The sequence below is a fragment of the Delphinus delphis genome, chromosome 9 (assembly GCF_949987515.2).
Source record: "Delphinus delphis chromosome 9, mDelDel1.2, whole genome shotgun sequence".
Lineage (NCBI taxonomy): Eukaryota > Metazoa > Chordata > Mammalia > Artiodactyla > Delphinidae > Delphinus > Delphinus delphis.
The window spans coordinates 37,292,145-37,308,182 of record NC_082691.1 but is presented as its reverse complement, the minus strand read 5'-3'; the positions used below and the strand labels follow the sequence as shown (position 1 = coordinate 37,308,182).

The window sequence follows — 16,038 nt, the reverse complement described above, 5'->3', positions numbered from 1 at the left end:
GTAAGGAGAAAATTCACAAACAAGTATTTTTTGAAAGTTTCTTTTCAAAGTGAGAGAAAAAAACATGTGGACAAAATTTCTGAATAAATCTAGTGCTTCTTATTAGTTAATGCAAACAGTCAGTATATCTCAGAAAACTACGCTGATCTCCTAATCTGCCTCATGAAAGGGTTTGGTTAGTCAAGATGTAATCATATGACTCAACAAATCCTCTACAGGTTCTAGTGAGAGCCCTAAATATTCCAAAATATGTAGCAATTTCCAGATAATTTTCATATACTTTAAGACAAGCACCAGCTGCCAAATATGAAGGCTCAAAAGATAGAGTCATTGAGGCCATGAATCTCTAAACCAATAAAACACGGTAATGGAAGAAAGGAGTAGCAATTAAACAGCAATTATCTCAGTCAAATACTGTGATCTGTACAATCCATACAAAGGATCCATCATATAAAGGAAAGAACTAAGAACTCTCTAAACTGTTATTTAATCTGAACAAAATGTCTTTTGGGAAAACCTAGATTTAATTATCAACAAAAGAAAACTGATAAAGAACTATCAAGTTAAAAGAAAAACAAACTGATTGCAGTGCTCCAACAATTATACTCAACTCAATTAGACTCAAGCAAAAATAAATAAAATATTGGTCTAAAAGAACAATCTATGGCAAAACATATTTGCTCTTTAAACAGTCCTACTTATTTTAAACTATAACCCCATGTAACAAGACTCATCTTCATTCCTGTCTCCTAAAAGTCAATTTAATCTTTAAGGAGCAGCAATAGCGTGTCCACCACAGCCAGCAAGAAGGACAAATAGGTTTCCTTTTGCATTAAACCCAATTCTCTGATTGGGTATGTGCTATGTGGCAGGTACTGTGATAACCACTAAGTACATAATCATGATAAATACAAAATATGGTCCCCGTCTTTATAGGACTTAGGATTCTACTGGGGGAAAGAGGCATCAAGCAAGTAAATGCAACAACCAAATTGTCATTTTAAAATATGGTAAATGTTATGAAGGAAAACAGTACTTACCTACACTAATAGGGAATTATGAGGGGGCTTTTAGATTGGAGGCCTTTCTGAGAAGTGAGATATGTGGGACAAATACAACTTAGCCAAGAGAAGAAGGAGAATCATTCTAAGCAGATGAAAAAGAGTACGAGACAGTCCTATGGTGGGGAGAAATGGCACTTCTGGAGAAGCCAATGTAGCTGGAACATAGTGACGGCATGGCATGAAGGCCAGAGAGGTAAACAAAGCCACATCATGCACAGTCTTATTGTAAGCCTTTTAAAAGGACTTGAGATTTAAAACATTTCCTGGATAGTTATTACTGGGACGAAGAAAAGACTTATAAAAGGTAGACAGGATCTGGAGGCAAGAATAAGATTTCCATCTTGGGCATTTAAAGTTTAAAAGGGCTGTGAATCAATCAAATAGTGATTTTAGTGGGCAGCTGGTCAGAGGGGCCTAGAGCTCAGAAGGGAATCTGGCCTATAGACATAAATTTTTATTAGCATTTGGCTGGTGTTTAAAGCCATAGGAATGGATGAGCAAGAAGAGGGCTAAGAACTGAACAACTTGGATATTTAAAAGTTAAGAAGAGGAATTAAAGCATATAGAGGTGACTAAAAAAGAGACCGAAGGAGGAGAAAAAGAGAAGACAGTAATGACGTGGAACCCAAGAAAAGACAGAGTTTCAAGAAGGAAGACATGGCCAGCCATGTGAAATGCTGCTGAGATACTGCCTAGCAGTGGCTATCTGGAGTACCAGGCAAAGACTCTGCTGCCAAATAATCAGCATGAATGAGTATGATGACTGATTAGCAGTATCTTCCTTCAGTGGTAAGTGTGAATCTAGTGATAGAAATGCCAGATATTCACCTCCCTTGATAATGACTAGCCCAAATGATTGGTCTTCACTATATATAATCTAGCAGACTCTTCCCATCAAAATCAAGCATTTTCTTCTCACTTCACAGTACCATTACCCTACCTGAGAAGTGCACTGAACTCAAGTTAGAGAGCTATTAGGAAATTGATACTGCTTAAATAATAACAAACAAGCATTAAATAACAACAGACACCTTAGGAATTGGTGTATCTGTTCTGCAGAATGGTAGACTAAAGAGATCATAAGCTTTCATTTTTAGAAAAATTAGAAACTTCAATTTTACCCATTCAGCCAGGGTAAGGGCTAATGTTAGCATTAGCTAGCATTTCTCAATCACAACCAGTAGCCAAAGCCAAAATGTTATTCCTTTACATGTGTACAAAGAATTTTACTCCAAAGGTTTATACCCAGGAAATAAATGAGTCCAAGACTACTGTTCTCATCTGACTTAACTTATTTTCCAATGACAAGAAGCAGAATCTTAGCTACCCAGGTTTTTTTGAAAGTTTCTATCCAGAAGTGTTACTTTAGTCAGTCTAATTTAAGTAAATTTATAGGTGAAGCTATATTAAAGAAAATTTAAAACATATCTTTGTTATAACCCAAAATCCAAGTATCTAACTCTAACTCAGGCAGTTTTCAAGGTGTTGTCCAGGAACCTCTGGGGTGTAGGGGGAGACAAGCATACAGTGATATTTTCAAAAAGGAACATGATGGTGTGATGATACCATTAATGGAATGTGGGCTGTGTATTTGTGTTCCAAAATTTCTTAGTTTTAATTTACAATACAATAAATATTGATAGATAAAGCCCACATAAACAGAAGCTCTTTGGGGTCCTCGATAATTTTTAAGAGCGTAACAAGGTCCTGGGACAAAAATTTTAATAATTACTACTCTAAGTTTCTTTACAGCCATGTATTTTGTATGAGCTTAGGCTTACCCTGACAAAGTATCGCATGATCTTGTTCTGGAAATCTCCAGGAGGTAGCAATAAATATAATAAGACCTCACACAAATCCCTTAGGAATCCTAGAAATAAAAGAAGTAGCTATAACAACATTAGAAAATATGAAGTCTCCACCTACTCTTGATATAAAACACAAATAAAGGTAGAAATAAGCAGTTGCCTGATTATACCAGCTTATTACCTTAGTAATCAGTATTCACTAAAAATCCCTTTATTATTCTCCAAATAGCAACTATTCATTAATCAAACGAATACATATTTTTTATTCTGCCCAATTCTAACCCACATTTTGAATTGTTGAGAAACTTCAATTACAAAAGTGTTTTCCCCAAAAAGTTTTAGTTGTACCATGTATTCTACACTTCTACCACACATCTTTGCATACTTACAAGTTATTTGCACATTTAAAAATACACTTGTAACTATTTTTTCAGGAAAGAACTTCCATTGTCTTGGCAGGTAATAACAAGAAGAGTATGCGCTTCTATTGGGTTGGCCAAAATGTTCGTTTGGGTTTTTCTGTAACATTATGGAAAAACCCGAACGAACATTTTGGCCAACCCAATATTTTACTGATTGAGGAGGGCTTGATTTACATAAAAGGACTGTACATTGTTATATCTATTTCTCACATTTAGTTATTTCATATTAGTGCTAATAAAGTAGCAGTTAAGAACTGAATTGCACAATAAATATAAAAAAGGAAAGAAGGAAAAAGGGAAAAAGCGGAAAGGAAGGCAAAGAAATAAAAAAGCTGAACACATTTTTTAAAATCTAAGAAAACAATTTCCACAACCAGAAATGCGTTTCTGAATTGTTCATATGCTGACACTTCCCGGGAATATAATTACTGGGTCAGAACGAACTTTTTGGCCAATGCAATAAACAGCTAATCAGAAAAATGTGCCAAGTAGCACAGACTCCTAGTCGTTGTAAAACTAGGAAAAGACAACATCCTCAGCTAAAGCTTATCGGGTCTAACCTCTCAAAAAGAAAAGTACATTCAACTCTATAAATTTCATTTGAAATATTATAATCATTCCCTTAGGAAATATTCAGGGTAACAGGTGTACTCTTGAAATAGAAATAATAAATTCAAGGGGAAGATAAATTACTATAGATCAAAAAAAGTAAATTTATAATTATATAATGTTTCATTTTGCTGTATTTTAAAAGATGACGAAAGAGGTACTCTTTAATTGCCATCTTTAAATTTTAAAGATGACCTTAAAAGAGAAAAAAGAATCTGGAAACTATTTTAAAGAGTTAAAAAATACAATAAAGTGAATAGTAGCAGTGTCTTTACTATGCTGCCTGTCCTGTAAGAATAATTTCACTCTTAGATTTTACACTTATATTTGTTCACTGATTCTGCTAACTTGTCTCCAACCAATGTGAACAGTTACTGTTCTCAAAAAAGTTAAACTGAAAAGAAAACCTTCTTCATCTTTGGGAGATGTGCACACTAGGTCACGGCAAACGTCCTTCTCCATTTCAACTTCAACTTCAAAGAAGGTATCTACAAGATCTTCTGCTGTACCTGGACAAAGAAGGAACAATTCAAGACATACAGAATAATAAAGAAAAACAGATTTAACAATCCGAATTTTCAAAGGGGATAAAGATATTACCTTTTACTTGATCATCTTTCTCTGTTATCTTCTGTTGAGCCTTTCTGAATACTCGTAGGTGTGTGCCAAAATCATCTACAATGCGTGTAGTAAAATAAGGTTGCCAGTCTATTTCTTTTGACCTTACAAAAAACACATGACATAAAAGCATTATATAAATGCTTTTTTAATCAAAATATAAGTTTATTTAATGACTACTGAAAGACATGATTATCAAAAGAGACTGAATTTATTTATACTGAGATTTTACTCATTTAACCACTATTACACCTTAGCATTCCCTTTCAAGAGACCCAGTTTATCAAATCTACTGAAACCCTCGAACAATATTCTTTGACGTATTTTATGTGCCAAAGCTTAAAAGTACTATCTAAATGCTTAAAATAAATAAGAGAAAAAACAACAGGTATATTATGCAATTTCTCATCCCAGACATAACAATATATTAGGAATTCAGAATGTTTTTGCTTGCTTTTAAAAGAGCAGTTGAGATATTTCTTGGTTCCTTCTGAACCCTTTCTGAATTCTCCACATTCTTCCTTTTAGTTATACGGTCCAAGTTTTGAACCAAATATCTTTGGTATGAGCCTGACTGGTTTCTGTTTGCATATAAAACACTTAAAAACTTAACTATTTGAAATAACTATAGTCACATGGAAATGGTTTAAAGAGTAATGTAAAATACCACACTTACCCATGAAAAAGGTGATTACTAAGTTTATTAAGTTACCTAGTACTCTCATCTCTAAAGCAACAGACCTCAACAAACATCACTAATTTAGTAAACCAGTGAAACAGATAACAAATACAACAGATAAACCCAGATTATACATCTCCTTGGATTAAGTGATATTTTTAAACAAACATGTTATTCAATGCTGTTTTCCTTAAGTTAGCACTAAAATTAATTCACCCCTTTAGGAACATACCAAATAAACAGAAGATAAAGAGGCTACTCATGAAGATGCTAGACAATGGGGGAGCAAAAAAAAGTTACCATAATTCATTATGCTAATTCACCATACCTGTATAATAAAGAAGCTAGTGAATAAGTTGACTTGATTACTGTCTTTTGAGAAAAAACTTTTAAATGTGGTAATGGCATTGAGGAATATAACAGATGGCTATTTTTAAACAAAAACATAAATTATTAACACTCATAATTTCTAATGCACAATTATGATTTTGTTATATACATGGAAAGAAAGAGTAAATTATAAGTCCATGAATACAAACAATTTAACAAAAATAAATGTAACCTGAGCTCTGGGATCTGAGGAGAGGTTACCATTACTCAGAATGTAAGAGCCATGTATATAAGCATACACTAAACTTGGTAACAATACTCAGTCTCAACATAAAACCTAAAATAAAAACTTAAACCTAGAGGTCTCTAGAGTCTCTTTTTGCCCTTATTTTAGAAAGAAAAGCACAATCTGTGTAAGCATCTTTCAAAACTCTTTACATGAATATCTGTACAAAATCATCCAAACCTGAAAATTTTATAAGAACAAAATTTACTTGGTATAGGCCATTAGCTCATTTAATCCATAAAAGGTTCATTCTAACAAATTTAGAAGAAAGCAGAATATATAATCTTTCAAATTACATATGTTCTGTTTCATGGTACAGTGCTATTTACAGAATTTACTGAAATTTTCAAACAAAACAAAATTTATTAATTTTAGAAGGCACTTTAAAACCTATCTCAATTCATTATGGAGGATGTAATGACATTTAAAATGACTGAAAGTTAACAAGTAATGCAAATACATGAAAATTATTTTAAGTATTAAATACAGATTTCTACTTTCAATATACAAATATATTGAGGGTGGGGAAAACAGGGAACACAGTATTTTATATTCTCTATCCAAGGTCATCATTTTCCCTCTGCTTGACTCATTTACCCTGAATACATGCAAATCTATTGCAAATCTCAACTCAAAGGAACTGTTCTAGGTTAGGAAGATAAGAACAACAGTAGTACATGACTTCCCATTTACATAATTAGGAAAATATCTACTAACAATTTCTAGTAGTATTTGTCTTAAAATTTGAAAGCCACACTTCCTTCTATTGATCCACAGGTAGTTTTCTATTAGAGCTCTTAATATTATTTATTCTTAAGTCATGCCTACAGTCAAGGCTCTTTTTCACTTTGTTTAAAATATTCCCCCACATGACTCCTAGTAAAAACACCTGGATTATTACACAATGAATCCTATTATCTACACTTTCATTTTATTATTACTTAGAGGCTTTCACTTCTTGAATTTAAAAATGAGAGCATACTTCCTATATGACCAAGAGAATAAGGGATATGTTCAACCCTACCCTGAGAATATACAATTTATATTAGGCCCCTGAAGCTTATATATCTTGACAGAATGCTTGTAAGAATTACGATGGTTAATTAGGAATGCAAATAAGCAATGAAGTCTTAATTAAAGAACAAAAGGAAAAGTCAAACTACCAAGTGTAGCTCTCTGATACATTTGGCAGGCCTTATCTTCATCTCTAACACCGTCATCTTATTCCTGGCCTTTTAATTGATCTCCCACGTCCACTCTAGTCTACCCTCCATTCTATTTTCCATACAGCAGCCAGACTGATCTTTTTAAAAATACAAATATGATAATACAAAACAAGAGCCGTAAAAACCCTTTAGTGACTCTCCGATCATACACAGCTGGGACCCTGCTTACTTCCTCATCATTTGTTCCACTGTCCTTCCTTTTCTGTTCTGTGTTTACCTCAATACCTTTGGACAGACTATTCCCTCTGCCAAGTTTGCTCACCCTGTCCACTCTCCATAAATTTACCTTCGCTCCCCCACATTCCTTTGACAATTCTCACTTATACTTTAGAGTTCACCTAAAATGTCAATTCCACACGGCACTCTTCGTTGACCCTCACCCTTTGCTTTATTCCTTCAGACAAGGTCTGGATCTCTGGTTACATATTCTCATAGCAGCACATTTTTCACTTTTTATAGCACTTACAACCTGCAGTTAAATAATTCAACTGCTGAGATAAAAATCTCAGGAAGTCAGGGATTTTGTCTGTTTTATTCCACTATGTTTTATTCACTACTTGTGTTCCCCAATGGCTAAATAATATGTTAAACACTGGAGGCACTTGATACATACTGATTTATTGATTTCTCTTTCAGGGTCAGAGCACTGTTAATAGGTGCTTGGAGAATGGCCACATGAACCACATACAGCAACTGCTTCTTTACTCCTTAAAGTTCTGAAATAGGACATATATTGAGAAGCTCTTTTTGCGTCTCTAAACCCCAAAGCTACTTAATGCTAATGCCAAAAAAAGGCAATGAATGTCCCAAATATGTGGGCTGAGACTGAGATTACATAAATTGCTTCACTGGGGCCATCTATTCTAAGCAGTATACAGCTCATCATCAGTAACACAAAAAACACATCAAAATCAACTAAGACTGAACTGGACTGAATACATGTCCTTGATTCAAGTAAAAGATACACCATTTCATTAGCTGTGAAATTCAGCAAGTCACGTCACCACCCATGGTTTTTCTCTAGGGACACTTACAGCTTTAAGAACCTATGATTAACTACATACCCATCCCAACACACACAAACGCGCGCGCGCAGGAACACAATACATAGAAAAGTGGTAACTGGTAAGTAAATCGAAATATTTGATCAAAAGAAGGAATCATGAATGTATTTCATTTTAACTTAAATCATATAAATCTTTCAGTGTAAGACTAAGATAAGACCTTTTGATTAATGTTTTGCTAAGTGTTATTAATGTGGCCTTTGTCTTGAATAAACCATTCTCACATTGAGGAAGTTATGGTTTCCAGTTTCTTTTAAATGGCATTAACAACTAACGACATCTGTGAACAAATCCAAATGCAGAGTAAGAGTCTTTCAAGGCTTTTCACCAACATTTTATAGTTGTCTTTCACACACCTAATCCTACTGTGATCTATTTAGCAACTAGCTGAGTAAATTCCAAAGCAAGTGACCTCTTTTTCATAGGAACTACCCTGTCATACTCATATTCTTTAATCTATGTAGAAGTAAATTAAATTATATGATTATAATAAAAAGTATAAGCAGGGTACACAGGTTCAGAAACAAATACAACTTCCTTTTTTAACACACTCAATTGTCTTCCTCCTCTAAAGCATCCATGCTCAGCTCATACCACAAAACAATTATATCAGACTTTCTGTGCCCAAGAATCAACAACTAACTTCTGATAAGTTTAAAAGTCAAAAGGTAGGGACAGAAGTGGACAGAAGTACTAGAATGTAGCCTATTAGCCTAGCTTTAATGCTAAGGGCATGAGTCAGTATGTCTTACAAAGGGAATGGAGAATAACTGGCTAACTAAAGAGAATTTCTATTACAGTAGTACAGAATTGGTACCATTCTAAAAATAGCTTACAATTTTTTTTGATGATACCCACACACAGAAATAAGCAGAAGTTAGTTAAGTGCTATGTCGTAAGTCAAAAAGGATTAATTAAAGAGGCCACACTACAAACATATTTTGATGAATGACTAGTATTTAAATGGGGTAAAGAAGGATATAGGAACAGACAAAAGAGGGATATGAGCATGGCCTATGCAAGAGTCATCACGTAGACCTGCCTAACTAAAGAAGTGGGTGACCATTTGGCAATAGAGGCAATCTTCACACACTGGGCAGAATACTGCCCTGGAAAAGGTCCTTTATGTCAAAACGATAAAAGTAAAAACTGATTTTCCCACAGAAACAATCCTATAATAAATGTTACATTCCTGATGCTGTATTATTTTTTCACAGAAATGACTACTAAGACCTTATTTTACAACAGTGAGAATGACATAGTAGGGACCTCCCTGGCGGTCCCAGTGGTTAAGACTCTGCACTTCCAACGCAGGGGGCATGGGTTCGATCCCTGGTTGGGGAGCTAAAGATCCCACATGCCGTGTGGCGCAGCCAATAAATAAATTAATTAATTAACTAATTAAATAAAAAAAGAATGACACTGTATCTGCATAGTATGTATGTACGTATATGTATGTATGTGTATATATATACACACACACGTATATATAAAGACTTTTTAAATGTGTATTAATCAATAAAGGTGATATAATAACCAACTGCATAAAATTACAATAATATGTATTAATCTCCTATATGAGGTCTTTTACCTTCTAATTACAAAATTCAGACATTTAAAAAAATCATTAGTATAGTAAAATTCCTATACTAATGATTTCTAGTTTTTCTGGGTAGATTTTGACAAGCATCTTTGAAGACATTTTGAGAAGTTTTATTCCACTAGAGGATTTTTAGATCACTGACTCAGACATCTTTTGCTGAAATTGGGTGTCCTATCTGTGAAAGAAAAAATTCCTTCCTTGAGTCACGGAATCAGACAGTAACTTCCCCCTCAGACTTCACTATTATAAAGGATATACTCTTTAAAATACATAAACCTTTACATGTTTCCATCCTTCAAGAGTCCTTGAGGGAGTACGCTGTTAGCGTCAAAAGCTTCAGCCTAAAATTGAATTTGAGCAATATTTTAAAAGCAGAGAATTATAAACTTGCTCCTAAATCCATTAAAAGATTTTCCCTTCTTCCAGTCTCAATTTGCTCATAGTATAAATACTTCACGTTACCATAACCACCTCCCTAGAGCACCTTTGTTTCCTTTTTAAAATCTACTTTAAGGATGTAGTTATAAGGATTGAGTATAAAATAATGAAACTGAACTTACATTAAATTTACTATTACTCTATACCATAATTCTTAAAAATATATGGAGAATTACTCTTTCATGGGAGCTAAATTAGCAACCACACGAGGTAACAACTTTCATTACTTCATGGTTGCTAACCTGTCTGCTCCCTTCCCTTGGCTGCACTGTTGTATGCTGAGTAGGAGAGCCAAAGGTGCACATCTCTCTCCTAACGCCACATTCAGTGACTTCATACTGACAGCTTAAAATCAACCATGGTGGGAGTATTTACACTTCACAAAACTTAAAGGAGTCGACTTATAAAACTACAAATTTATTGTTTTCAGTATTCAGTACAGAATAGTACTAGTTTGGATAATCAAATAAAAATTTTTAAAGTTTCACTGATACAAGACTTTTAACTACAGAGAAAAGATTGGTCTAGTAAATATCTTTCACGTTTAAGTCTTGTATCCTTTCTGACCGTGGAGAAATACAATAAAAGGTTTAAATAAAGTTTATCATCACCCTACTCTAAGATCTCCTATCAGTAAAACAACAGACTAGAGGAGTACTTTAATCCCAAAGTAAATTAAATCTAATTAGCAACCCCACACACTATAAAAAATAACTCCCCAAATGGTATTCAAAATGTGGGGTGTGATAGAGAATGTGAGTGAGTGTTTTGAAGAGGAAGTATGAGTGAAAACAAACAAATCAAGATTAGTACCAACCATACCAGGGAATCTCAGTCTTTTAGAACTGAAAGAGATCTGAAATAATTACCACAAACCCCTGTAATTACAGAGCCAAAACTTAAATTACTTATTCTAGATTATATAGTTATTGAGATCAAGGCTTTGTTTAAAAAAAAAAAAACAGAAAAACAAAAACAGGGTTCCTAACTTTCAATTTGGTGTTTTCTCTGCTATACCTTAACAACACAAAACCTTCTGACTCATAAACGTTATAAACAAATTGGTAGAAATGGAGAAAAATTTAGGCATGCAGTTTTATATAACCATAGTAAAGGAAATGGTATTTAGTGAACTATAACTCCACCTAAGAAATCCATCCAGTTCTACATCCTGTGCCCCAATGCTTCAAAGAGGTCAAGGATGCATAACTTTTAAAGAACTTGGATCTTCAAATATAAAGAAAAACTTAGATAGAGGAACACACATGAAGCACACTCTATTTTAGGGGTTGAGTATAAAGAACACAGAGCTGGAAGCCTTAATCAAGCTACAGGAAAAGAAAAAAAATAACCTGGGGCTAGGTGTGAATCTTCTTAAGTATAATGTTAAGTATTAAATATTAAATTCATGCTATTAAGTATTTTAATAAATAAGGTTTTCAGTAAAATTTACCTGATAAATGAAAAATTCCTAGACCCAACAGCGAAATATATTAAATTTTGTGGAGAAAAATTACCAAGGAAGTCATAAATGGAAACTCAATTAACAATAATTTATTGAGTATTCACTACCTTATCATGTACAAAACACTATATTTAAGCATTAGTTTCAAGATAACCTCCCAAGGAAATAAAGATTCAGTGGCTACCTATACAAAAAATGTCATCTACACCTGAAAAACGGTTTATTTTATTTATGTGTTTGCAAGAATATAAAAAACAGAGAAACAGGAAAAGGAATTTAGTTGCAAAGTCATCCTAGATATTTTTATTGCTGAGCAACAAATGTTTCTGTCTTGGGCTATAAGAATAATACATGCCCGTTTTGTAAAATGTAATTTCCTTCTTTAGATTTTCTGTATCAGCTATAAATTAGCCTTAAATCCACAATCCAAAGATCACTGTTAATATTTTCGTGTTTTTCTTTTAGTATCTTTGCTATGCTCACATACTTACAACTTTTTACACAGCTAAAATCATATAGCGTACACTACTTTGTGTGCTTTTTATTCTAATGTATTTCCTACTTCGTTAATACTACGTAATATTTTAATGTACGCAAATCTATGTATTCCAGGGGTCAGCAAACTCTTTCTCTAAAAGAGTCAATTAGCAACTATTTTAGGTTTTGCAGGCCACATCATCTCAGTCAACTCTGTCACTGTAGCACAAAAGCAGCCATCGACAAAATGCAAACAAATGAGCATAACTGCCCAATAAAACTGTACTTACAAAACCAGGCAGCAGTACAGTACTCAATAATAAAATGACAAATAACCTAATTTTAAAATAGGGAAAAGATCTGACAGACATTCTCTATATACAAATGACTAATTTGCACATGAAAAGATGTTCGACATCGTTAGCTATCAAGGAAATGCAAATCAAAACCATCATGAAATACCGCTTCACACCCACTAGGATGGCTATAATCAAAAAGACAGACAACAACAAGTACAGGAAAGGATGTGGAGAAACTGGAACCCTCATACATTGTTGGTGGTAATGTGTAGCCACTTTTTAAAAGTTTGCAGTTCCTCTAAAGGTTAAACTAAGTTACCATATGACCAGAAACTCTACTCCTAGGTGCACATCTAAAAGAAATGAGAACATTAAGTCCACACAAAAACATGTACATGAGTGCTCATAGTAGCATTCTTTATAAAATCCAAAAGATAGACGCAAACCTACTGTCTGCCAACTGATGAATGGATAAACAAACTGTGGTGTATCCATACAATGGAAAATTATTCAGCAATAAGAAGCAATAAGTAATAATATATGCTACAACAAGGATGAACCTTGAAAACATCACGCTAAGTGAAAGAAGCCAGTCACTAAAGACCACATATTGTATTATTTCATTCATGTAAAATGTCCAAATGCATAGAGAGAAAAAGTATATAATTGACTGCCCAGAGCTAGAAGCTTTGTGGGGGATATGGGGAGAGACTGATAGCGGATATCAGGTCCCCTTGCGAGGTCATTAAAATGTTCTTAGGGCTTCCTTGGTGGTGCAGTGATTGAGGATCCACCTGCCAATGCAGGGGACACGGGCTCGATCCCTGGTCCAGGAAGATCCCACATGGCACGGAGCAACTAAGTCCATGAGCCGCAACTACTGAGCCTGTGCTCTAGAGCCCACAAGCCACAACTACTGAGCCCACGTGCTCCAACTACTGAAGCCCGCCACGCCTAGAGCCCATGTTCTGCAGCAAGAGAAGCCACTGCTATGAGAAGCCTGCACACTGCAAGGAAGAGTAGCCCCGGCTCACCACAACTAGATAAAGCCCGTGTGCAGCAACGAAGACCCAACACAGTCAAAAATAAATTAATTAATTAAATAAATTTATTTTTTAAAAAAAGTTCTTAAATTGACTGTGATGAAGGCTGCACAACTCTGTGAATATACTGAAAGCCAATGACATTAAGTGAGTGAACTGTACAATATATGAATTATAAAAATATACAGTTAACCACCCCTGGTCTATTCTATAGATATAAAAACTTTAACTTTTTCTCCCCTTTTAAATATTTAGATGGTTCCTAATTCTTTTTGCATCTTTCTGATTAACATCTCTTTTGAGCTAAGTTTTCAAATGGCAAAGAATATAAAATGATAATAGTATAAAACTTCACTGTTGCAAACGTCCATTATTGTACTTGCCTTTTGGACAAGTCTAGGAACATACGATTTACATTTCTATGGCAAAAGGGAGTGAGAAAAATGGAAAACAAATTAAAATCAAGCAGGACCCTTGGGAGCTTCCCTAGACAGATCCCACCACCACCACCATGTCTTCCACCTGCCTCTTGTCTGTAGAAAAACTTCAGGCAAAGAATAAATTTAATCAAAGAAATGAGAAAATACAGAAACAAAGTAAAATAGTCAAACAGGACAAGATAATAATAGTTCAGTCCTTAAAGTCAAGGACCTTTAGTTCCTCCTCAAGGGCTACAGATAATATTGAGCCATATCCTCTGAGCTGTTTTACAGATATTAAAACCCCCACCAGGTGGAAAAAGTTAACTACTTGATGACCAGACTGTAGCCCTGACATAAGCTGCTCCATCTTACACAATTCTAAGAACTGACCTCAAGGAAATGGGAACAAACTGACCCTGGAACTGAAGATTCACTGTACTTAAAGCAACCGAGATGATGCTAATCAGACCACCTCATTACCAATTTCAAGATGACTATCAGAGCTTACTATGCTGCTCTGCACAAAGCCCCCTCCCTCTGCCTATACACACCTGAAACTCCCTTTTAAAAGCTCTTGCCCCCTGATCAGCAATGGGGAGTTGGCTTCTGGACATGAGTCCACCTTCTCCCCGGGTTGCCAGCCTCCTGAATAAAACAACCTTTCCTTTCCAACCAAAATTTGCCTCTCAAGCAGCGAGCAGTGGGACCTGAGTTCAGTAGCAAAACCCCGTTATTCCAGGAACAGTGATACCATCAGCATCAGAACCACTGAATCTCAGAACCTACATTTCCTATGTCCTTACACCATGGGAAAACCCTTCAGGAAGGAACACAGTAGCATTAGAATATATCTCCTTTCCACTAACCCTAGGGTTCAGGGAAACAGATGTGTAGAGTTAGTAACCACATTTCACTTTTGAGAACAACAAGGTTCCTTGTTCACTTGTACCTCCTCATACACTAACCTTATCCCCCTTCTGAGAACTGTGCTCAGATTATTCCTTTTGCCTAACATGTCCTTTATCCCTCCCTCTCCATCTCAATACACCCATTCTTGAAGTCCAGTTTTGGCCTCAATCCACATGAGGTCTTGATCAGTGACTCTGGTCCATTCTATCTCTACATGAAATCCTCTAAATGCCACACAAATCACCACTTTATTTCTCTCCATTTCATGTGCTTTAATTTTGTCTCCCTTTCCCTTCCCCCTCAAAAAAAAAAAAAAAAAATAGAGCTAAGAAGACAAGGTCAAAGAATCTGTGTATATATCCTAGGAATGTAACAAATAACAAAAACAACAATAACAACAAAGAAGTTAACATTCACTGAACACATGCTATGTGCCAGATCCTATGATGTTTTACATGCACTTTTCCCCCATATAATCATTACAACAATCCTATGAGAAAATTACCCCATTTTACTGATGCAGAGATTTAGGCACAGAAAGTCAAATAACTTGCTCAAAAGTCATTTATTGGTCGACAAATACTTTATGAAATATTTCATGCACATCATCTCCTTTGCCCCTCACACACTCAGAGTGTGCTACAAGTTCAGCATCACTGCTGTACAGAGTTGTTAAGAAATGTTCTTTTAAGTACATTATAACTTAATGGTACAGGTAGAATTATAATACAAATCTCCCAGGGCTTTCTATCCTATATCATACTATCTTATTTGAAGAGAGAATAAAAATACATGGGTTATCACAGATTCATCTGCTAAAGCTCCAGCCTAATTTATGCCCAGGCTCCACAGAGAACTCAAGTGCTATGGGAAGGTTTCCTTCCCTAAACTGTTACTAGAATAACAGGTACTAATGTTAGTATGAGGTGTTATCATTACAAAGTACTCTCTCACATGCGATGTCATTTAATCCTAACAACAACCTGATAAGCAGACATAGGTTATCACTAGACTCAAAGAATTTATGGTTTTTACCCATTCAAGGCCATAGAGCTTAATAAATAATAGAGCTAAAGCTCAAAACCAGAACTTCACACTCTAAGTATATCCTTTTCTTCCTGTTATATCTCAAAATGAGTATTTTGTTTTATGTTGATGTTCTGTAATTGTTTCCCCAAGCTGATGAATAAATATGAACACTAGAATTTGGTGGTTCTAAATCTTTTCTGGGTTCATAGGCCCTTTTTGAAAATAAAATCTATGGAATCACTCAATA

At 34.8% G+C, this 16,038-nt stretch overlaps 1 protein-coding gene across 6 annotated transcripts in view; it reads right to left on the bottom strand.

The window, feature by feature from the left end:
- SNX13 (sorting nexin 13) overlaps positions 1-16,038 on the bottom strand; it is a 138,084-nt gene that overhangs the window by 70,054 nt on the left and 51,992 nt on the right. For all 6 annotated transcript variants that reach the window (XM_060020411.1, XM_060020409.1, XM_060020407.1 and 3 more), the window contains exons 6-8: positions 4,504-4,625; positions 4,311-4,412; positions 2,846-2,934 (exon numbers count right to left, since the gene is read on the bottom strand). In XM_060020411.1, coding sequence (XP_059876394.1) covers positions 2,846-2,934; positions 4,311-4,412; positions 4,504-4,625 — 313 coding nt within the window. The remainder of the gene's footprint in view (positions 1-2,845; positions 2,935-4,310; positions 4,413-4,503; positions 4,626-16,038) is intronic.